The 26,063-nt window shown below is 36.1% G+C and overlaps 2 protein-coding genes across 2 annotated transcripts in view; one reads left to right on the top strand and one right to left on the bottom strand.

Moving 5' to 3' along the window:
• The window catches only part of LOC143039239 (uncharacterized), a 269,379-nt gene that overhangs the window by 229,387 nt on the left and 13,929 nt on the right, over positions 1-26,063 (top strand). The window lies entirely within an intron of this gene.
• Positions 6,310-7,539, bottom strand: LOC143039180 (uncharacterized). Its single transcript, XM_076209038.1, has 2 exons — positions 7,153-7,539; positions 6,310-6,954 (listed from the first exon to the last, which is right to left on the bottom strand). Exons 1-2 carry the CDS (start codon positions 7,174-7,176, stop codon positions 6,403-6,405), a joined length of 576 nt encoding a protein of 191 aa, XP_076065153.1. The 5' UTR covers positions 7,177-7,539; the 3' UTR covers positions 6,310-6,402.

Genomic DNA, 26,063 nt, shown 5'->3' with positions numbered 1-26,063 from the left:
ACAGCTGTCAGTAAAGTAGGAGAGTTAGAGTCCTGGGGAGGGGTTTGGGTGGATGAACACTGGGAACTCTTTTGCATGAAGGTGGTGGAGCAATATGTGCTAGCAGCTAGTGCATTCTCGTGTAATGAAATGGAGTGAATTTTAGAGTAGAATCAACTGACACGAAATCATGTTCTGCCTGTGCCTGCTCGGTCATGTTTAAGTGATTTACTTTGTTAGAAGTTGCTGATGGCAATGCAGGGAGGAAATTGTTTCCATAAAAGATACCATATTGCACAGGAAAAGTGACTATGCTATGTTGCATCATCAATGTTAAACCTATGAAGATATCAGCTGGAAAGTGAACGCCAGCTACGTAGGCGGTAACTGGAACAGATGGGCACTCATCTTTGACGCTAATGTCTTGGTAGAATTGACCAATTATTGGTAATGGTACATGTACATCATCTACATTGCGAAGATTGATGTCGGGGGGCTCCAAAATGGTGACACGTTTAGTTGCAGTGAGGAATTTTTGGGAAAAGTGTGTTGACATTATGTTAACTGGAGAATCTGTGTCAAGAAAGATTGTCACTTTGGTGTTGCCAGACGTAGCATTAAATGTTAAGGAATTGAAAAACATGTCTGAGATATCTAGGGTATGTACAGGTAGAGTTGATGAGTTAATTTTTGGGTATGGAGTAACTGTTCTTGGTGTGCATGGAGTCTTGGTATTCTGTAGTCATAAAGAAGTGTTATGTGAATGCCTTGCAGAAGAGTGATCTGGGGATTTTGGTCTGTGTTGCTTCCGTGCTAACAACACACGGCAACGACCACTCGTGTGAAAACATGTACCATGATAATCGTAGTGTCAGTTTGGCTGTGAAGGGTTTCTGCAGTAACACATGTTTGCGAGGTGTCTTGGTTTGTGGCAGTATGTACAAACCAGTTGTGTTCTTGATGGAGAGCGTTGGCATGAGCAATGTCGAGTGTGAGATGTATGTCTTGATCTCGTGTTATGTGAGGGGAACCGTGTGGCTGTTGTGTGGGTGGGTCCAATGGGTACTGACTGGCTCTGGATCTGGGTGATAGCTTTGTTCGTGTCCGAGAATTTCCTCGAGAATTCGCTTAGTGTGAATGGAATAGTACTAGCTTTTTGGAGTGTGTCTGGGTGTGATTGGGAGAGTAGTCAAAATTATGCCATGAGTGAGGCTATGAGTTTCAATGAAATCTTGTCTTCTGAGACCCAGTCCGAATTTTGTAGGCTTTCTCGGAGTTCACTCATAAACGTTGAATCAATTTTGACAACTTTCTCATTGGTGTGGTGTGGGCCATGATTGTAAGTTCTAGCTAAAGAGTATGGGGGAGGGGAGTGATCCAAGTAGTTCAAATGAAGCAAAGGGTTTTTTAAAGTGATCTACGAAATAGTGATAGTTTCACAGACTAGCACTTATATTCGAGTTGATGTATCAAACCTGGCCTCAGTTTGATCACATGGTTTAGAACCTATTTATATATACAATGACGCTACTTCTTCGCATCATCATTGTTATGACCTATGAACTCAGCCATAAAATGCCCGAGTTGTGTACTCCTCCGCCATTGGTTTGTAAGCCCTCCTGCAACTTGAACACTTATATAAGAAATAGCCTACTCCCATTTATCTTATCTAACTTAAGATAACCAACTAGTTGGTCGGATTTAACATCAATACGCATTTTCATTAAGGATGGCGAGTAAATATGGCTCTTGGTAAGATATGTGGCATATGGCGCCACACCCAAGTCTCTTTGTGTTATTGTGACACGTCATGACAAGTGATGGAATTTTTTTTTATCGTTTTTGTTTTTTTGTTTTTTAGAAAAAAATTATATATATATATATATATATATATATATATATATATATATATATATATATATATATATATATATATACATCAAGGACTACTATTATACAGGACGTGCGCACCCAGATCCCTGGCTCCGCTAGCGGAGGCCATTGCTTTCTTTGTAACCTAACATTTTATATTGGACAAATATATCAAAACTAGAAACCTAACATTGTATATAGGACAAATATATAAACTATTGACTTATTCAATGCAGTATTTAGGCACTCTTATGCTTTGAAATGCCAATTTAGCCAGACTTAACAAGTATTATTGTATGAGATTAATGGACACCAGGGTTGACGATTTATTTTTTTTATTTTTTTATTTTTTAATCAGATTTATTTGATTTAAATCGATTTTTTTATAGATTTTAAATATTGTGGGATTGCTATCTGATATGCGATTTGATTGCTAAAGGACATTTTTAGCATATCAATATAAGGAGCAGTGTTATATAGACTTGCCACAAGTATAAAAGGAACGGTATAAGCCGTATGTGAGGACGGTATGCTCAGGTTCACTCGGTTCCTCCAAGAGTTTTCTCATCTTGGTGACATTTGCTGCATTGTCTGTCACAACACTTCCATTGTGACAACCAAAATCTTGTTCAGCCATCTTGATCGAATTTTGTACAAGTTGTAGAAGATATTCAGCAGTGTGAGGTTTCCTTGATGTGTCTATTGTGTCAACTAAATAAATCTGACCAGTGGATGTTGATAGTGACACATATTATGGGCTCATTATGGATGTTAGACCACCCATCAATTGAAAGACATACAGTTTCATTATTCAGGTCATCTGCACACTTTTTATATTCCTTTTCATACACAAGATCCAAGTATTTATCAGCAATATCTTATGTGGATGGAGGAATATAACCTGGCCTCAGGTTCTGAAGCATCTTGAGAAACTGAGGATGCTGAACAAGACGAAATGGTGAATTTGTAGCAAATATCATTCTTGCAATTTCTTTGTCGAGATTTTCCTTTTGAGAGGCTGAAGTTTTTATGATAATCCGTCCAGAGATGTTGATGACTTTCTTTTATATGAAAATGATTTAGCGGAAGTGGCGCCTGTGGAGGAGTCTGATAGTGACCTTTTTAATGGTGGAGTCAGGTTTGCAGATAATTCAAGTGGAGCCGATGATGAAGGGATTGAAGCTGTTGATACAGATCCTGAAATGGAAACAGAAAATTTTAGCATATTGCATAATTTATAAATGAATGAATTCAGTGTGATTTAGGCTACTTTTGAGTACAGTACTTATTTTTTTAGATAATGATCATATTCACACAAGCCACTAAATTATTTGGAAATAATTAACAGGATATGAAATAGGTGGGCTTGGAATTCAGCCCACATAGAATTCAGTCTACTTTTAAATTCATTGAAAATAATGGGTTAGTTGGGTTAGGTTAGGCTAGATCCCTTTGGGCTGAATCCCATGTGGGCTGAATTCCAATGGAACCTATGAAATATATTACACAATGTTGAATGAAATGAATAACAATCATCTAGGCCCCAAAGTTGAGTGGATACAGTATATTATAGTGATATAGTCATTACCCAAACTTAGAAGTAATGAAGTTGAAGTATCATCTCTTTAGGCCTTCACATTTTTATTGCACATGCTCTCCATTGTTCACCAAATTTATATAGTTGCGTATGAAAAGGGAGAAATGCACACAATATAAGTAAAATTATTTACCTGGGTCATCAATTTCTTCTTCTGTATGCTGTGGCTGACCTTGGCATTTATCTGTGTGAGATTTTAATCTTGACACAATGCCCTGTAGTTCCTGGCTGCAGTCTTTGCATTTAGCTCGGTGCCCTTCACCAGAAGTTGTTGATAGTTTTCCAAAATAATTCTAGACAGGATCATTTTTTCTGCCTGAAGGAACCACTCTGCCAGGTCCAGAAGACATTATTCCTGGTTGATTCCAAAGCAGTAACTGGCTCAGTGAGAAGCTGCTTACCTAGAACAAGTTTCAACAAGAATCTTGTTGAAACTTGTTGTGGGCTGCACAGTGATATATGTATTACATGTAGGCTTATATCGTTCCTTGTATACTTGGGGCAAGTCTATATAACACTGCTCCTTATATTGATATGCTAAAAATGTCCTTTAGCAATCAGATCGCATATCAGATAGCAATCCCACAATATTTGAAATCTATAAAAAAAAAGAATAATCTATTTAAATAAAAAAAAATCTGATTTAGATAAAAAAAAAATCATTTTTTTACATTTTTTAAAAAGATAAAAAAAAAAAAAATCGCCAACCCTAGTGTCCACTAACCTCATACAATAATATCTGTTAAGTCCGGCTAAAATTGGCATTTCAAAGCATAAGAGTGCCTTAAAAATAATTTCTTATTTCACTATAAAAGTTTATATTAACTTATACTGCATTGAATAAGTCAATAGTTGATATATTTGTCCTATATACAATGTTAGGTTTCTAGTTTTGATATATTTGTCCAATATAAAATGTTAGGTTACAAAGAAAGCAATGGCCACCGCTAGCGGACCCAGGAATCTGGGTGCGCACGTCCTCTGTAATAGTAGTCCTTGATATACATATATATATATATATATATATATATATATATATATATATATGTATATATATATATATGTATATATATATATATATATATATATATGACACACAGGAAACCCACAGTCGGAGAAAATAAACTTCGACTAAAGAAGAATCCTATGTTTCGGCTATGAACTGTAGCCCCATTCAGGAAAGTGCTTTTGGTACTTTCCTGAAGAGGACTACAGTTGATAGCCGAAATATAGGATTCTTCTTTATTCGAAGTTTATTTTCTCCGACTGTGGGTTTCCTGTGTGTCATTTACAAATGTGCTACTACATATCTGTTTAGCAATATATATATATATATATACATATATATATATATGTATATCTATATATCTATATATATGTAAATATATATATATATATATATATATATATATATGTATTATCCATCTGGACAGATGAAGATAGGAGGGTGGTAACGAAACACACAAGTCAGAGATGAGTTTATTTCTCTAACGTTGCGGCTATTTACACCTTCTCTCTGAAGGTGTAAATAGCCGAAATGTTAGAGAAATAAACTCATCTCTGACTTGTGTGTTTCTTTACCACCCTCCTATCTTCATATATATATATATATATATGCATATGTATATATATATATATACATATATATATATATATATATATATATATATCAGTGGCGACTCCGGCCGTCAGGCTACTCGGTCTTAGCCCGAGTATTATATTTTCTAAAATGAACATGTAATTACAGCCAGTTAGCTCGGGCTCCATTTATTTCGCCTGGCCACAGTTCATATATTTTCGTTCAGTGTTTGGGATTTGTCTAATCTAGGTGGGCTGTGTCAGAATATAAATATTGCTCCTATATAACGCGCCAGGCTCGTCACCCAATGACAGTCGAGCTGCTTCTCGGCTCGGCCAATCAGAGCTTTTCTACAGAGCTTAGGATTTAAATTCCAATGTATGAAAGATCTCAATTCTACAATATTCTTAAAGGAACGGAAAACTGTCCAGTAACTCGGGCTAATACAAATTAGCTTGGTAAGCTGGGTAAAAGACTAACTGGCATCTCTTGAGTTGATGATGCGCTCGGGCTCAGAGCTTACCGGCCCAAGTTGTTATCTATAATTGTAAGAATTAAAAGTAATTCAAATTCAATGTTTCCTTGAAACAATAGATTTCTACAGAGCTTAGGATTTAAATTCTAATGTAAGAAAGATTTAAATTATACAGTATTCTTAAAGGAACGGAAAACTGTCCAGTAACTCGGGCTAATACGTATTAGTTTGGTAGAGGTAAAAGTCTACGGTGTGCATTACGTCTCTTACCTTCATTTATGCATGTGTCTTAGGCGAAATCTGTGATGAGCCCGAGTGACGTTGATGACCTGGAGTCGCCTCTGATATATATATATATATATATATATATATATATATATATATATATATATATATATATATATATAGATGTATATATATATATATATATATATACACTGCCAAAGTTGCTCAGATATTAATATTAAGTATATAAAAACAGGTGTAAGTACTTGATTCATCCCTCCACATATGTGTACCTATCTTCAGACACCATAAAAATAAGCATAAGTAATTGACTTTTTGTCAGATGCTGCAACAAGTGTAGATGCTGTATATGGGCCAATATGGCAACCTTACAAAATCTAAATAAGCATGAAGCTATTTGCCAATATATTGTGTCTGCATATACCAGCAATGTCATCAACCTGAAAACAAACAAGCATTGATCTGTCTATGTACCTTTATATAATATAGCCACATGCTGTACATGTGTTTGATGGACTATAAATAGTTTCCTTCATGTATATCCATCATAGTACTCTAAAATCCACTCTAGTCTTAACACAATCTTCATGGATTGAACACTACAAATTTTCCTTACTACATCAATCCATGTCATGTGGCTCCTGCCGCTCCTCCTCAGGCTCCTCTGCCAGGGCTGGGCAGATCATCAATTGAGTCCTTAGAATCTGCTTCAGAATGGTCCGAGTCGTCCAAATCAAGTTGGAAAGTGGGGATGCTGCTTGAAGCAGTAGAATCCCTGCTGGTTAATGGCTGTGGTGGTGGTGGATTACTGTCATAAGCTGCATGGCGAGGATATTCATGGGCATCGTCCATATTGCCCAGTGCTAAGTTTTGCCCAATAAACATCAACTTGGCAGCTCTGTCGGTGGTCAAATGATTCCTTCTCGCAGAATGTGCCAATGCATGTCTGCTAAAGGATCGCTCGACAGATGCACTGGATGGGAGCAGTTGCAGGATGTTTGAGGCAACACGGGACAGCTGAGTTGAGTAACAGATCCTGTTCCACCAACTAGATGCTGATGTCTTATCAACAGCACCCCAAACAAATGGCTTTGAAAAAAAAAAAGTTGATTTGGACCTGTAATCTGCCAACTCAGCTATTACTTGGGTCTCATCGACATTTGGCAGTTGTGCAGCAATTTCATAAATGGCCTGCATGGAATCCACCTGAAAATTAACAATATTTTTAGTATAAGTATATGATACCTCAACTTGTATAATTTGAAAGAGATACTACTAGTAATTTAGGTCAGGTGAATTCAGGTCAAGTAAGACTTGGAGGAATATGCAGTGGCATATGGGCAAGACTGGATTTTGGGGGTAATAAGAACATATTATTACAAAATAAAAATAAAAACTACTTACCGCTTCTTCACCCAAAGGTGACATCCATAGTAACAAGGATCCACCAAGTTGGCTGCAAGGTGAATACTTTTCCCCAGGAATTTTTTCCTTTCACGAATTATTCCCTTGAAGGCATCTTCTTCACTCTTGAGGATCTGGGATGAGGAGAGATTCTCTTCAAAGGACAGCTTTAAATCTCTGAACACTTTCATTACCAGAGAGAGGTTTTTATTGTCTCTATGGCAGTGATGGCATCTGCCACTGGCCTCAGGAGCTTGAGAGTACCCTCAGTCCGATCCCAAAATACTTTTGAAAGTAGGAGCTTCCTAATGGGCAAATCCAAAGATGGCTTGGCATCACCATTGATTGCAAGAGCCTGAAGTGCATGTTTTTTAATGCATACACTCTTTAGACACTGGATAATGGATCCCCATCTGAGACAAAGGTGGACAACAATATTAGCACCAGTATGAATTCTCAATTCAAAACAACTCAGCCATGAGAAACATTAAATTAAATGTATCATTGATAAAGAATTCACAGCAAGTTTACTGGCATAAGAATGAGATTTCAAATAGTATTTTGCAATTTGTGATCTTTAGCAATGAGTAATATACTAATAATTCTTACCTTGTTTTAACTGGCAGTTTTAGTGTCTGCTGTTGCCCCTGTGGTGACTGCTGTTGATGTTTGAGTAGAGCAGTGAGCTTTTGGGACTGTTTGACTGCTTTGTAAACTTTTATGCAGTCAGACTGGATATTTTCTGTAGTCTTGATCTTTTTTTAGGTCTGTGAATATTAACTGCAGAGTGTGAGCAATGCAACCATATGGTTTTATGTGGGAATACTCCAACTGAAGCAGTCCCCAAGCCTTTTTCATATTAGAGGCATTATCTGTGCAGACCCCCAACACTTTCAATGGGCCAGTGTCATCCACTACTTTCTTCAGGAGATCTGCTATGTACTGCCCAGTGTGGCTTTCTGCACCTAATAATAAAACAGAAGCCATAATTAGATATTGCAGCATATTCCAAAAGTACAAAACTAACGAAAACCGAAATACAGAGAATTGACTATTAATTGATATTAATCTCTTCTTAAGATAGGAGGTTTATGTGAAATACTTTATTTTATTGTCTAAGTTAATTTTGTAATTGAGTTGTAACTGAATGCTATTTTAACTGAAACTAACCTGTTGCAATGCTGCTCTAAAGTATGGGCCTTGGCACTATCACAATGAAGTTTATGATCACCTCATTCCTGTAGTTATCCAGTATTTTAGGATTAATTAGGGCAATGATTATTTATGACAATTTATTAGGAATAATAAGTGACATAATGATGTTACATATCCCAGTTCTTACCTGACATTAATCCAACTATCACACATTACTGCAACACTAGAAGCAGATGCTACTAGTTCCTTAACAGCTACAGAACACTCCTGGTAGACCCTCTCAAGAAGATTGTTTGAGATTGAGTACCGGCTCGGAATCTTGAAAGATGGCCTCAGAGTCTTGAAGATATTTGCCCACAATTTATTACCAACCATGCCTAGTGGGCAGCCACTTGCATAGATAGCCCGGGCTAACTGCAACTGAGCTTCTTCCTGTAATGCATTTGATTTCCATTAATCATGATACTGATAGACTGATTACTGAATGTTGACATTGGAGATACATTAGTATATACAATATATAACTATAACATAGTATATACTTACTGTTTGTGTTTCTGTCATTTTGTCAACATATGTGTATGAAGCAGTCTTCTGGTGTGTTAACTTTTTGGCTTTGGCAGGATTGGAAGTTACTGGAGTGGTTCCAGAACTGGCAGAAACATATTATCCAGGTCTACTTGTTGTGCCTGTGGCTGTGTCAGGTCTGGGCAGAGCCATCGGAATCGGACTTGTGAAAAATTAATCATCTAATGTCCTTTGCATTGTATGAGTGCTTGTACTTGTTGCACTTGTATCATGCAAGAGCAACTGCAGTTCCATGTCTGAGTCACTGTCTATGCCTTGTGATCTTCCCTCAGTAGTTTCAGCATCAGTAAGAACTGTTTTTTGGCCTTTACCACGTGTCAAATACTTCTTGATTTTTTCACCACATTTCTTGCACTGAACCATCCGACTTCCGTTTTTTTTACAGTACTATCGAGCAAATTAAGCATTTCACTTTTGCCACTTTCCCATCACTTGGGACATCTTTGAATAAATTGGCAACTGGAGTCTTCTTCCTGCCTGGCATTGTAGGTTTTACACTACCCACACAACAACAGATTACAGGACTGATAACAAATACGAACAACTTACAATGTTGCCAAATCTCAGTCACAGTGGTGCCAAACCTTTTATGAGATAAAATTCCAGAAACTATACCAAATTAGCAGAAAACTCTTATATATCACCACCATCAAAGGTATATTATTAACACACATGTGTTTGAGAGTTAAAGATGCATCAAAACATGACACATAGAAAATGGGAAATGACCTGAAATAATTAAAAAAAAAACTGTTTGAGGGGTATACCGTTTTATATGATAATCTAGAAACAATTGTAATGTTTTTTTTTTCCTTGCCGAGATATTTAACACAGAACATTTAAAAAAAAAGTTTTTTTTTTTTTTTTTTTTTTTTAAGAGTCGCATCACTAGTCATGATACACAATGAAACTTGACACATGACACGTCATGGAAAATGACAATAGGATGTAGTTTTCTCAGAAAAATCAGACAGAATGACGACTATACTGGATGTTGATATAAACATTTTACCTTTTCGTCTTTGATGCTTCTTCGCCGTTAAAGAGGGGTAATGTGGTCTCATCCTTGACTATAATGATAAGATTTTGTATTGTCATAGTGTTTTGAGTAGCAGTTGAGTTTTCCGAAGAGTTGTTAGCAGGAGGGGACATATTTGGTGTGTTGGAACTGAGTGTAGAGCAGCTGCGTGTACAGGATCGGTATGTTGAGTCAGAAAGATGTTTGGACACGTTTATAGACTGATAAAAAAAAAAAAAGTGATGCCTCCTAGGTGATATTGAAAACGGAAAATTATCTTCTTACTCAAGATGATATAGGAAATTTGGCTCTTATGAATGAGGATGGTGGGGCTATTCGGTGGGAAGAGTTTGGTTCTATAAATGATGATGCAGTGGGCTGAATCGGTGGTAAGATGCACTGCTGGAAACAGGGGGAGGAGTTAGTACAACATATTGGGATGGTTTTATATATATATATATATATATATATATATATATATATATATATACATATATATATATAAATATATATATACATATATATATATATATATATATAAATATGTATATATATATATATATATATATATATATATATATATATATATATATATGTATTTACCTAGTTGTATTTTACGGGAAGGGGAGCTATGCTCGTGGGGTCCCGTCTTCATATCTCATTTTATCTAAACTATTTTTATATTCATGTATTGTTTTTGCACACACCACTTTCTCATCTAACATGTTCCAACTGTTTATTACTTTGTGAGGAAAGCTGTTCTTTTTCAAGTCTCTTCTATAGCTGTCTTTTTTTATTTTCTTTCCATGTCCTCTTGTATTTCTGTCATCCCATTTTATCAGATTCTCTCTATCAGTAATTTCTATGCCTTTCATGATTCTGTAAATAGCTATCAAATCTCCTCTCTCTCTTCTTTGCTCTAGTGTCTGTAGTTCAAGTTTTTCTAGTCTCTCTTCATATGATAGTTTTGAGAGTGTTGGTGCCAGTTTTGTAATTGCTCTTTGTATTCTTTCAAGTTTTTTTATACATTTTTTTGTACTTGGTGACCATATCGTTGCTGCATATTCCAATCTTGGTCTTATCAGGGTGATTAGGATTTTCTTCACCATTTCTTCATCCCGGTATGTAAATGCAACTTTGATTGTTCTTATTAAATTATAAGTTTCTCCAAATATCTTATTTATATGTTTCTCAGGTGACATATTATTCATAACAATGACTCCCAGGTCCTTCTCATTTTCTACTTTTTTTATTCCTTCTTCTCCCAATTTATATGCTCCTGTTATTCTGTTTTTGCTTTTTCCAAATTCCATTATACTACACTTTTTTGTATTGAACTCCATCTCCCACTTCCTACTCCATTCCTGTACTATATTTAGATCTCTCTGTAGTGATTCACAATCTTCTTCAGTTTTCACTCTTTTCAGTAGTTTTGCATCATCTGCAAAGAAGCTCATATAGCTTTCAATTCCTTCATCCATATCATTAATATATATAGCAAACATTATTGGGGCCAGAACTGTTCCCTGCGGAACACCACTTATTACTTCATCCCATTTTGAGTGCTGGTTTCTTATCACTACTCTCATTTTTCTTTCTTGCAAAAAGTCTTCCATCCAATTTAGTAGTTTCCCTGTATTCCTCCTTCAGTTTCTAATTTCTTAAGCAACTTCTTATGTGGTACTTTGTCAAAAGCCCGCCCATCCATCTCTTTCTTGTATTATATCTATTAGCCTTGAATAGAAACATATTAAATTGGTGACGCATGATCGTCCTTGTCTGAATCCAAATTGCCTTGGATTTAACACTTTTTTTTTTTTCTAAATATTTTACCCATCTACTTTTGATAATTCTTTCACAAATTTTTGCTATTGTACTTGTTAGAGAGACTGGTCTATAGTTAGTAGGTTCTTCTTTATTTCCTCCTTTATATATAGGTACTATATTTGCTTTTTTCCAATCTTCTGGAACTTTACCTTCTTTCAAGGAACTGTTTAGTATGCTATGTATTTTGTCTGCCAGTTCATTCCTGCATTCTTTCAGAATCCAGTTTGCTATATCATCTGGTCCATGCAATTTTCTGACATCAAGATTACTCAAGTGTGTCAATATTTCATTCTTTGTTATTTCTATTTCTTCCATAGGGGGGACTTTCTCTTTCCATTCAATCTCTTCAGGTTGTATGTTCTCCCTTGTAAACACTGATTTAAAATGTTTGTTCATAATTTCCGCCATTTCCATTTCCTCAGTGTATTCAACTCCCTCCTGTCTTAATTTCTCCAAGTCTTGTTTATTTTACAGTTTATTGTTTACAAATCTGTAGAATAGTTTTGGTTGATCTTTACACTTTTCTATGACATCTTTTTCATATTTTCTCTTTTCCTCTCTGCACATTTGTACATATTCATTTCTATAACCAGTATATATTTTCCATTTTTCAGGTCTTCTGTCTTTTTTCCATCTGGTCCAGGCTTTGTCTCTTTTGTCTTTTAACTCCCTACAACTTTTGTTGTACCAGCATTTGACATATTCTTTTTCTTGTTTTTGTCTTGGGACATACTTTTCCACTCCTTTTTTTGTAAATTTTTGTCAAAATATTCCATTTCTCTTCCACTGTTGTTTCTTCTTTGTATATTTCTTCCCAGTTTTCTTGTTGAAAGAATTCTCTTATTTTATCAAAGTTTGTTTTTTCATACATCATTCTTCCTTTTCTATATTGCTCATTTCTTTTCATATATTTTTCTTCATTAAGTTCCAGTTCAATCAATATGTGGTCACTTTTACTTATTGGTGTTTTATATTCAATCTTATCCACTATTCTAGGTTCAGATGTAATTATTAAGTCTAGTCTCGATGGTTCTTCTTCATTTCTATACCTAGTGTTCTCCTGTATCCATTGTGTCATTGTATGGTCAGTAATCATCTCAAGTAGAGCGTTTTCCCATGAGCCGTCTCCACCGTTTACTGTCATTTCTTCCCAGCAGATTCCTTTGCAATTAAAGTCGCCCATTATAACTATTCTTCCTCCATCTTCCATTATTTTATTTAATGTTATCTTTGTGTCCTCTAACATACTTTTATGTTCACTCTCCTCCCATGAGGCTGTTTTCGGGGGCACATAATTTATCACAAATTTTCTGCTCTTCTTATCTCTGTCTTCCACTTCTATCATAATCATCTCTGTATTCTTTCCATATATGACACCCTTCACGTTTATATCCTTCTTAGTCAGGAACATAACTCCACCCCCTTGCTTTTTCTCTCTGTTTTTAATCCAATAATTATATGCATCATGTCCTACACTGTTGGGTGGTAGTGGGCCTTTTAATTTTGTTTCTACAATTCCCATTATGTCCGGTTCTTTTTCTTTCAAATAATCATTCAGCTCATTCAGTCCTGTTATTAATCCATCTATATTTGTGTAAGACACTCTTAGTTTTCTGTCACTTCCATTGTGTTCTCTGTTTCCCTTTTGTTTTTCTCTTGTATGTCGAACTGCCTTAGTTTCATATTCACTACTCTCCAATAGAATCTCTCTTTCTCTGACTCCGTTCTGCTCTCGTTTTTTTTCTTAACTTCAAGTCTTTTCTGCTTTTCTTCCTCTCTTTCCTCTTTATTCATTTCCCTTTTTATCCATACCTTTTTATATTGTTCACTTGTTGCTAGTTTCCCTGTTTTGGATAAGATATTCTCTGCCATCATTTGTGACCTGAATTTAATCTTAATTGGTCTGGTCTTATCTGTGCTTTCCGAGCCTGAATTTTTCCTCAATTTCCTTCATAATTTCTGGTTCATCTTCCTGAACTAGTTTTAGTAAACTGCTTACTTTTTCATTTTCCTTATTGGTTCTTGAGGTTCTATCTGGGTTATGTTTCTCTTCCATTCCTAATATAATTATACATTTCTTTTTGTCAGCTAAGTCTCTTACTATATTCTCCTTCTGTTTCATCACTTTAATAACTGAGTCTTCAGTTTGTTCTCTCATTTGCTGTTTAATTATATCAGTAAATGCAACTTTACTGTTTTCTTTTATCGACTTCCATCCCTCTCTGTTTTCTTTACTATTCCTCTTCAATTCCTCATTCTCCACCTTTACTTCTTTTAACTGTCTTTTCAGGTTTTCTATTTCATCAGTTAAGTTTTTGTTCGCCTTCTCTAGTTCTTCCAATTTTTCAACCTTTTGTAGAATGTTGTTAACATGACCGAACCTACGCTCCAAGTCCTCGATCATCTTATTGACCCTCTCTTCTAGTCTTGTCAGTCGGGGGGGGGGGGTTGGTTTGTGTCCCCCCCACCCTCTTTAAATCCCTGGAAAATATTCTCATCACTTTCTACTGTATTGCTCTTATCTATACTTCTAATCTTTACATTTTTATTAGACATTTCATCGTCGTCGGGGGGCCGTTTGTTTACCTTTCGCCTGTCTGCCTGGGCCAAGTCTACTCCTTCCTCATTTCCTTCCATTTCCCTCAGTAATCCCTCCCCTTCTCCTCTTTCCCTACTTTCCTACTACCCCACGAACAATTTCCCCCCCACCCTGTAAATACAATAAGCACTTCTCTTTGCATTGGGATCCACAAAACCTCAATTTTCTTCAGAACGTCTTCTAAGCCATCCGTTCGTTGAAGTGTATTTACCTAGTTGTATTTACCTAGTTGTATTTTACGGGAAGGGGAGCTATGCTCGTGGGGTCCCGTCTTCATATCTCATTTTATCTAAACTATTTTTAAATTCATGTATTGTTTTTGCACACACCACTTTCTCATCTAACTTGTTCCAACTGTCTATTACTCTGTGAGGAAAGCTGTTCTTTTTCAAATCTCTTCTATAGCTGTCTTTTTTTATTTTCTTTCCATGTCCTCTTGTATTTCTGTCATCCCATTTTATCAGATTCTCTCTATCAGTAATTTCTATGCCTTTCATGATTCTGTAAATAGCTATCAAATCTCCTCTCTCTCTTCTTTGCTCTAGTGTCTGTAGTTCAAGTCTTTCTAGTCTCTCTTCATATGATAGTTTTGAGTGTGTTTGGTGCCAGTTTTGTAATTGCTCTTTGTATTCTTTCAAGTTTTTTTATACATTTTTTGTACTTGGTGACCATATCGTTGCTGCATATTCCAATCTTGGTCTTATCAGGGTGATTAGGATTTTCTTCACCATTTCTTCATCCAGGTATGTAAATGCAACTTTGATTGTTCTTATTAAATTATAAGTTTCTCCAAAAATCTTATTTATATGTTTCTCAGGTGACATATTATTCATAACAATGACTCCCAGGTCCTTCTCATTTTCTACTTTTTTTATTCCTTCTTCTCCCAATTTATATGCTCCTGTTATTCTGTTTTTGCTTTTTCCAAATTCCATTATACTACACTTTTTTGTATTGAACTCCATCTCCCACTTCCTACTCCATTCCTGTACTATATTTAGATCTCTCTGTAGTGATTCACAATCTTCTTCAGTTTTCACTCTTTTCAGTAGTTTTGCATCATCTGCAAAGAAGCTCATATAGCTTTCAATTCCTTCATCCATATCATTAATATATATAGCAAACATTATTGGGGCCAGAACTGTTCCCTGCGGAACACCGCTTATTACTTCATCCCATTTTGAGTGCTGGTTTCTTATCACTACTCTCTTTTTTCTTTCTTGCAAAAAGTCCTCCATCCAATTTAGTAGTTTTCCCTGTATTCCTCCTTCAGTTTCTAATTTCTTAAGCAACTTCTTATGTGGTACTTTGTCAAAAGCTTTCTTTAGATCTAAAAATGCACAGTCCACCCATCCATCTCTTTCTTGTATTATATCTATTAGCCTTGAATAGAAACATATTAAATTGGTGACGCATGATCGTCCTTGTCTGAATCCAAATTGCCTTGGATTTAACACTTTGTTTTTTTCTAAATATTTTACCCATCTACTTTTGATAATTCTTTCACAAATTTTTGCTATTGTACTTGTTAGAGAGACTGGTCTATAGTTGGTAGGTTCTTCTTTATTTCCTCCTTTATATATAGGTACTATATTTGCTTTTTTCCAATCTTCTGGAACTTTTCCTTCTTTCAAGGAACTGTTTAGTATGCTATGTATTTTGTCTGCCAGTTCATTCCTGCATTCTTTCAGTATCCAGTTTGCTATTTCATCTGGTCCATGCGATTTTCTGACATCAAGATTACTCAAGTGTGTCAATATTTCATTCTTTGTTACTTCTATTTCTTCCATAGGGGGGACTTTCTCTTTCCATTCGTTCTCCTCAGGTTGTATGTTCTCCCTTGTAAACACTGATTTAAAATGTTTGTTCATAATTTCCGCCATTTCCATTTCCTCAGTGTATTCAACTCCCTCCTGTCTTAATTTCTCCAAGTCTTGTTTGTTTTTTCAGTTTATTGTTTACAAATCTGTAGAATAGTTTTGGTTGATCTTTACACTTTTCTATGATATCTTTTTCATATTTTCTCTTTTCCTCTCTGCACATATGTACATATTCATTTCTATAACAGGTATATATTTTCCATTTTTCAGGTCTTCTGTCTTTTTTCCATCTGGTCCAGGCTTTGTCTCTTTTGTCTTTTAACTCCCTACAGCTTTTGTTGTAGCAGCATTTTGCATATTTTATTTTTTTTTTTTTTTTTTTTTTTTTTTTTTTTTTTTGTCATGGGACATACTTTTCCACTCCTTTTTTGTAAATTTTTGTCAAAATATTCCATTTCTCTTCTACTGTTGTTTCTTCTTTGTATATTTCTTCCCAGGTTTCCTTTTGAAAGAATTCTCTTATTTTATCAAAGTTTGTTTTTTCATACATTCTTCCTTTTCTATATCGCTCATTTCTTTTCATATATTTTTCTTCATTAAGTTCCAGTTCAATCAATATGTGGTCACTTTTACCTATTGGTGTTTTATATTCAATTTTGTCCACTATTCTAGGTTCGGATGTAATTACTAGGTCTAGTCTCGATGGCTCTTCTTCATTTCTATACCTAGTGTTCTCCTGTATCCATTGTGTCATTGTATGGTCAGTAACCATTTCAAGTAGAGCGTTTCCCCATGAGCCGTCTCCACCGTTTACTGTCATTTCTTCCCAGCAGATTCCTTTGCAATTAAAGTCGCCCATCATAACTATTCTTCCTCCCTCTTCCATTATCTTGTTTAATGTTATCTTTGTGTCCTCTAACATACTTTTATGTTCACTCTCTTCCCATGAGGCTGTTTTCGGGGGCACATAATTTATCACAAACTTTCTGCTCTTCTTATCTCTGTCTTCTACTTCCATCATTATCATCTCTACTGTATTCTTTCCATATGTGACACACTTCACATTTATATCTTTCTTAGTCAGGAACATAACTCCACCCCCTTGCTTTTTCACTCTGTTTCTAATCCAATAATTATATGCATCATGTCCTGCACTGTTGGGTGGTAGTGGACCTTTTAATTTTGTTTCTACAATTCCCATTATGTCTGGTTCTTTTTCTTTCAAATAATCATTCAGCTCATTCAATCCTGTTATTAATCCATCTATATTTGTGTAAGACACCCTTAGTTTTCCATTGTGTTCTCTGTTTCCCTTTTGTTTTTCTCTTGTATGTCGACTTTCTTTAGTTTCATATTCACTACTCTCCAATAGAATCTCTCTTTTTCTGACTCCGTTCTGCTCTCGTTTTTTTCCTTAGCTTCAAGTCTTTTCTGCTTTTCTTCCTCTCTTTCCTCTTTATTCATTTCCCTTTTTATCCATACTTTTTTATAATGTACCCTTGTTGCTAGTTTCCCTGTTTTGGATAAGATATTCTCAGCCGTAGTTTGTGACCTGAATTTAATCTTAATTGGTCTGGTCTTGTCTGTACTATATTTCCCGAGCCTGAATTTCTCTTTGATTTGTTTCATTATTTCTGGTTCATCTTCCTGAACTAGTTTTAGTAAACTGCTTACTTTTTCATTTTCCTCCTTGATTCTTGTGGTTCTATCTGGGTTATGTTTCTCTTCCATTCCTAATACAATTATACATTTCTTTCTGTCTGCTAAGTCTCTTACTATATTCTCCTTCTGTCTCATCACTTTAATAACTGAGTTTTCAGTTTGTTCATTCATTTGCTGTCTGATTATGTCAGTGAATGCAACTTTGCTATTTTCATGAATTTTTTTCCAACCCTCCTTGTTCTCCTTATTATTCTCCTTTAAGACTTTATTCTCATCTTTTACTTCTTTTAACTGTTTTTTTAATTCTTCAATTTCCTTAGTTAAGTTTTTGTTCGCCTTCTCTAGTTCTTCCAATTTTTCAACCCTCCGTATAATGTTGTTAACATGACCGAACCTACGCTCCAAGTCCTCAATCATCTTATCGACCTTCTCTTCTAGTCTTGTCAGTCGGGGGGGTGTTTGTGTCCCCCCACCCTCTTTAAATCCCTGGAAAATATTCTCATCACTTTCTACTGTATTGCTCTTATCTATACTTCTAATCTTTACATTTTTATTAGACATTTCATCGTCGCTCAGCTGGTCGGGGGGTCGTTTGTTTACCTTTCGTCTGTCTGCCAGGGCCAAGTCCTCTCCTACCTCATTTCCTTCCATTTCCCTCAGCAATCCCTCTCCTTCTCCTCTTTCCCTACTTTCCTACTACCCCACGAGCAATTTCCCCCCACCCTGTAAATACAGTAGGCACTTCTCTTTGCGTTGGGATCCACGAAACTTCAATTTTCCTCAGAACGTCTTCAAAGCCGTCCGTTCGTTGAAGTGTGTGTGTGTGTGTGTGTGTGTACAACACTGAATGGGTCCCAGTGATTAGAGATACATTTTTATCAACCACAATGCACTTTAATTTCTGCATGCGCCTATGTGGCTTAGAATTAAAGTGCATTGTGGTTGATGTATATATATATATATACATATATATATATATATATATATATATATGCATATATATATATATATAATATACAGGTTATATATAGTTAGGTTAGGTTAGGAAATCACCCAGATGGAACAATGTAATGTTCATATCATGCCAGTAATTGTCCAAAGAAAATGCTCTCATTATACCAGTTTAATCTGAGTAAAAATATCATGTTAGAATTAAGGTTCTTATGTGTTAGGATATATATATATATATATATATACAGGTTATATATAGTTAGGTTAGGTTAGGTTAGGAAATCACCCAGAAGGAACAATGTAATGTTCATATAATGCCAGTAATTGTCCAAAGAAAATGATTGCTCTCATTATACCAGTTTAATCTGAGTAAAAATATCATGTTAGAATTAAGGTTCATATGTGTTAGGATATATATATATATATATATATATATATATATATATATATATATATATATATATATATATATATATATATATATATATTTATATATTATATTGTAAAGAAAAATGCTAGCAATAGACAGGTGAAGGAACTTAATATCAACTTAAATGAGTATAAAGAAGGAGAGAGACTACACATAATGGTTATTGAGGACTCCCAATTGGAGTAGTATTGGAAAATACGGAAATTCTATAGTTCGAGTTGAGGTCATGAACCCAACTCATTTCACAATTACCCGCTTGACAGGAGTGTAGGATATCAGGACCTGGTGGACAATCGCTGATTGCCCAGAAGTGAGTTCACAGGAGTAGTGTGCCACCCATGGGGCAAATCCATAAGAGTCGTAACTTGATTGATTGCAGCAGCTGTACATCGAGGACTCTAAATTGGAGTAGTATTGGAAAATACGGAAATTCTATAGTTCAAGTTGAGGTTGTGAACCCAACTCAGTTCACAATTACCTGCTTGACAGGGCTGTAGGATTCTAAGACCTGGTGGGCAATTGCTGACTGCCCAGAATTGAGTTCACAGAAGGAGTAGTGTGCCACCCGTGGGGCAAATCCACAAGAGAAAGTCGTAGCTTAGCTCGGTTGCAGCTGCTGTGCATATCTAGTCAAGTCTCGTGTAAGAGGCTAATTGGGGAATCCAGCCAATACGAAGATTGATGGAGAAACTATGGAGGTATCCATAATAAATTGGTGTACCCAAGACCTGTGATTAGTACATCTATGAGTGTGCTGAGTTGAAGAGTACCTTGTCAACCAATCAAAATGTAGTCATTCTCTAAAGATGACAGAAAGAATCCTTCATGTGTTGTTACGGATTTTTTCCTCCAGGGGGGCGTAGGGCCGTGTAAGGCCAGGAATTTAATTGAAATATTATTTTCATTTATTTGCCTTTTTCTATATTCTAGAGGATTCTACACACTAGGCATTGAGTAAACTCTCACTCCACTCCACCGTGACATCGTTATCTACCTATTTGTATTTGATGGGAAGAGAGCTATGCTCGTAGTGTCCCGTCTTTGTATTTCTCAGCATCTAGTTTGTTCTTAAATTCTTGTATAGTTTTTGCACACACAGTTGTGTCATCCAATTTGTTCCAGATATCTACTACTCTGTGTGGAAAATCATTCTTTTTTTTTTTAGATCTCTTCTATAACTATCCTTTTTGAGATTCATGTCCTCTTGTTTTTCTCGCATCGCACTTAGATAAATAATTTCTGTCGAGGACTTCCATCCCTTTTATAATTCTGCAAATGGTCAGTAGATCTCCTCTTTCTCTTCTTTGTTCCGGGGTTGGTAGTTCCAGTTTGGACAATCTTTGTGTGTCAATTTAGAGAGTGTTAGTGCCATCTTTATTGTTGTTCTTTGAACTCTTTCTTATTTCTTTGTGTTCTTTTTAGTAAAGTGGTACCTCTATTTACGCGTGCCATTGTTTACACGAAATCTTATTTACGCGGTCAAATTATGGGGAAAATCTTGTTGCTATTTATGCGGGCACATTGGTGTCCATTACTGTGCGGAAAATCAAATCCCGCGCCTCCATCTTGCTGACGTCACCATTCACGCGCTGTGCTGTGTCTCCTCCCGCCATCTTTGTTTGTTGTGTGCACGACTGGTCCTTCTTTCGGCGCCTACCCCTTGGTATTGTACTGTTTGTGCCTTTAAAATGCCTCCAAAACAGGTGAGAAGTCCTACTGAAGCTGGTGCTCATAAGAAAACCAGCATCACGATTGAGAAAAAGAGGGAAGTGATTGCCAAAGCTGCTCAAGGTTTACGCGTGTGTAAGCTGGTGAGAGAGTTTGGTATGCCTGAGTCAACAATAAGAACCATTCTTTTAAATAAAGATAAAATTCTGTCAGCTAATGTGTCTAAGGGTATAAGGTATGTGAGTGTAGTGTATTCACATTAAAGAAATGTTTAGGTTAATGGCGACATGCGCCTTCTGTTTCTGTTTTGTTAAATGTTGAATTCGCGCGCTTCCCGGAGCGCCATAATGTAAACAGAGTGTGAAATACACACAGTGCCGGAAGCCTATGTTTCCTTCAACCCTTCCGTGTGACAATAGAGAACAGGGAAACTAATTGGCACCTAAGGAAAAGCCAATACATAACAATGGCGACGAGGATCAAAGTGTTTTTTCTGGTGGTTTAGGCCAGAAACAGTGATAAACGGTCTATATGCAGGAAAACTTTCTTCAGCTACGCGCGTCATAACGCGGAGGTAAGCTATGCTCGAGGTGACCACACAGAGTGTAGGTGCCTTTCCTATATTGCTTCCTGTTACACAGCACCGGACATCACTTGTTTTCTCCTATATGAGAGGAGAAAGGGTTACAATTTCCTAAAGTGTCTGATAGTTTTCTAGCCACGAAGCTAGACCAGAGTGAAAGATGGCATCTTCAAACAAGATTGGGCCGTTTAACCCTGAAGAACTCCCTTTTGATGTCTACTGGGCTTTGCTTGAAGGCCATGTAGCCACACAGGATATAACTGATGCTGGCAAGAAGAAGAATCAGTTATTTGTGTCCATAGACACCAAAATGTTTGGAATTTTAGCGAATTTGACGGCACCAGATATGCCAACTACAAAGACATATGATGAGCTGATAGAATTAATGAAAAACAATTTCATTACAAAGCCATCCTATCACCGAAGCTTGTGTTCGTTTCAACAACGGCGTAAAGTTGAAAAAGAAACTGTGAAAGAGCTATATGCAGACTTGAAGAGACTGGTAAAGGATTGCAAGTTCGGCACCATCTTTGATGCCAGGCTGAGAGACCAATTGTTTATGGCAGTGGACCATGAACCCTATTTCAAATATCTACTTGCTGAAGACCTCAAACTAGAAGCATTAACATCTTCAACACTCCTAGAACGCATTCTGTTGCTTGAAAAAGCTCACATGGGGGAAGGAGAGACAGGTAATCCCAGTTCATCAGGTACAGTACAAAAAGTGCATAGCAAGACTGTGTCAAAGTGTAAGCATTGTGGTTTCCTGCATCCAAGTTCTGCTTGTAGGTTTAAAGAATCGGAATGCCACTATTGTGGTCGACAGGGTCATTTAGAATTTTTTTTTTAGATTTAAGCAAAAGGATGCATACAAGCAAAATAGCTCTAAAAGTTTTAAGAATAAAAACGTCAAATAAGTTTCTGAACAGGAACCAGAGCATGAAGAACACCAGTGTAGTGCTAATAATGTTGTTGATAAAAGCATGTTGCTGAAAGTTTCTTGTAATTGTCTAAAATCTGTTAAACCAGAAATGTACAATTTTGTGTTAAATGATAAATCTATACCTTTAGAGATAGATTCTGGTTCATGTGTTTCACTGATAGGTGAGAATTGGATAAAAGTACTAAATGTTAAAATGACTCCATCTTCCAAAGAATTGACTGCTTATGGAGGTCATCAAATAAAGGTAAAAGGTCAAGTTGATCTTGTAGTAAGGTTTAATAACTATAGTACAAATCATGTATTTTTTGTTACTGATTCACACTGTAATGATTTATGTGGGAGAGATTTAATGAACAAAGTAGGCATAAAGATAACTGGTTTAGATGAAGCTTTGAAAGTGAATTCAGTAAACGACATGGATGTTTCTGACAATCCTAAACAACTTTTGGATAGTTATAAAGTAAATGACAATTTACCTATTAAAGGAGTTGAATCTAGAATATATGTGAAAAAAGATGCTACTCCTAAATTCATCAAAGCAAGGCTAGTGCCCTTAGCACACAAAGAGTTAGTTGATATTGCCATACAGGAGCTTGTAGAAAATAAAGTCATAGAACCTGTAGCTTATAGTGATTGGGCTTCACCCATTGTACCCGTCTTGAAAGATTCAGGAAAAATGAGAATTTGTGCTGATTTTAAGCATTTGAATGGTCAAATTAATATTGAGAAATACCCACTACCTAAGCTTGATGAAATGTTGGCTACAGTTGGAGATAATAAGGTGTTCTGTAAGCTTGACTTGTGTAATGCATATTTGCAAAGAATGGTTTCTGAAGGAGACCAGAAATACGTTGTTATCTCAACTGAAAGGGGATTGTTTAAATACAAAAGACTACCTTTTGGACTGGCATCAGCGCCGGGAATTTTTCAAAGGTACATATCACAGTTATTAAGTGATATTGATGGTTTAATTGTTTATTTAGATGACATCCTTATATGCGCCAAGTCGAGAGAAGACCAAAGTGATAAAGTTAAGCTTGTTTTGAATAAATTGGCTGAAGCTAATGTCCAGTTGAATCTGGGAAAATGTGAGTTTAATAAAACTGTCATTGATTTCCTTGGTTATGTAATTTCTGGAGAAGGCTTATCTCCATCACCAAATAAGGTTAAAGCTATTCGGGATGCTCCTGTATCAGAAAACTTGCATGAGCTACAGTCATTTCTTGGATTAGTCACCTACTATTGTAGATTTATCCCTAAGTTTTCTGAAATTTTGTCACCACTCTATGATTTAACAAAAAACAATGTCAAGTTTGTATGGTCAAACCAGTGCCAAGTAGCTTATGATGTCATTAAAGAAGCTTTATGTAAATCTAATGTCTTATCATGCTTTACAGGGAAGTCAAAATTGATTCTAGAATGTGATGCTTCTCCAGTAGGTGTAGGGTGTGTATTGATACAGGTTGAAAATAATGTTGAAAAACCTATTGCATTTGCTAGTAAAAAAACTTACTTCTGCTGAGAAAAATTACTCACAGAAGGGCTAGCATTAGTGTTTGGTGTCACAAAGTTTCAATACTATTAGGTAGGAATTTTGAGTTGAGAACGGATCATAAACCACTGCTTGGATTATTTGGAAAAAACAAAGCAATTCCAATAAATTCAAATGCAAGATTAATCTGGTGGTCTGTTCTGTTGTCACAATATATCTATGATCTTGTTCATAAAAGTGGTTAAACCAATGTGGTTGCTGATGATTTGAGTAGGTTACCTATTGATGATTGTATCAATTCAGGTACACCACCAGAATATGTGAAACTTATATAAAAATTCAATGCTTTTAACTTTTCTTTTGAAGCTGTACAGAAAATGACAAAAGCAGACCCTGTACTGAATAAATTAATTTCTCAGGTAAAATTTGGATGGACTAACAACTCGGATGTTTGTAGAGAATATTCTCATGTTAAAAATGATTTATCAATTCTTAAGGGTGTTGTTCTATTTAAAAATAGAGTTATTGTTCCAACTGCCTTAAGAGCTAAAGTGTTAGAGCTACTGCATTCCAGTCATAATGGAATTGTGGCAATGAAAGCTGAAGCCAGAGAAAACATTTGGTGGCCCAGGCTTTCTGATGATATCGAAGAGGTTGCAAAGAGTTGTAATGAATGTAGTGTTAGAAATAATCAAGTTTCTTCTAGCAAATTGATGTGGAATTTTGCTAGTAAGCCTTGGAGTAGGATTCACATTGATTATTGTGGACCAATAGAAAATAAGTATTTTTTGATCTTAGTAGATTCTTATTCTAAGTTTATTGATGTTCAATATACTTCAAGCATGACAAGTGCTAATACTATGGAATTGTTAAGAAAAAGCTTTGCTAATTTTGGTATTCCTGATGTCATTGTTTCGGATAATTCTGCTTATTTTGTTTCTGCTGATATCAAAGAGTTTTATGAAAGGAATGGAATAAAACTGATCAATCCAGCTCCCTCTCACCCAGCATCTAATGGATTAGCAGAGAGATATGTTAAAAGATTTAAACAGGGAATGCTAAAATATCACAGTGGATCAATTAACACAAGAGTTAGTAGGTTTCTGTATAACAATAGGAGAACCATTCATTCAGGTACAAAAGAAAGTCCTGCAGAAATGATGTTTCACAGAAAATTTAAATCTCCTCTGGACATGTGGTAAGTGCCAAACACGCAGTATTTTTGGTAGGAGTTTATTGCGGAGCTCTACACACAAGTATGGCAGGAAGTGATCTGTCAAAAGCGAATGCTTGGGGGCCTAGCTTGGGCATTAAGACGCGCCCGTGGCCTACTTTCTGATACATTGTTGCTAGGCGGGAAAAAGATTGGGCAAAACAATACATACTAACATATCTAGGTATATACATAAGAATGTATAGAAACAAGAGAACAATCACATATAATGATGAATATGCATGCAAAATGGTTAAGGGTAACATATATTTAGTTCCTTAATTCTACGTGTACAATTGGCATAGACGCATACGCGTTTAGCGTACGCCTAATGACGTATATATATTCGGTTATATAATTATGTATAGGGCACTTATATAACGTAATGACTACATAGGCTTACTTATACAATACATTTACAATAGATATATGTTGATATTAAGTACTCATGTATAATAAAGAAGTATGACATATGCAGTAAAGGAGATACATATACAATAATTAAGTAAGGAAGGGCTTGGCTACAGTACTCCCCCCTTGAGAGTGTAGCGTCAGTGAAGAAAGTCTTTAGTAGTAGTAAAAATCAGATTTATCGTGAAATCTGACTTTTCTGCCAGCGCGAGTTGTGTATGGGAGAGCGGAAGTATGAGGGTGGGAGGGAGGGGAAGAGGTGATAGGGCGGCCAAGGTCATTGCCATCAGCTGTGGGTGGTATGGGATTTGGTGGGATGACAGTTGAAGTGTCAGAAGTGGACGTAGTAGAAACAAGAGGAGTGGAAGATGTTGAGGGTATGTCTGGGGTTACATGGAGACGGGTCTTAGGGCGAGGAGAAACTGGGAGGAAAGCTGGTTTCAAACGATCAATAGAAACTGAGGTTTCGCCTTGAGGTAGGTTAAGGATGAAGTACTTAGGTTCACGTCGAATGACATCATAAGGACCAGAGTACGGAGCCTCCAAACTCT

This window comes from Oratosquilla oratoria, chromosome 26 (genome assembly GCF_046742065.1).
Source record: "Oratosquilla oratoria isolate Oo_2021 chromosome 26, ASM4674206v1, whole genome shotgun sequence".
In the NCBI taxonomy this organism is placed as follows: Eukaryota; Metazoa; Arthropoda; class Malacostraca; order Stomatopoda; family Squillidae; genus Oratosquilla; species Oratosquilla oratoria.
Note: the sequence above shows the minus strand (reverse complement) of the source record. Positions and strands in the feature narration are given on the sequence as shown.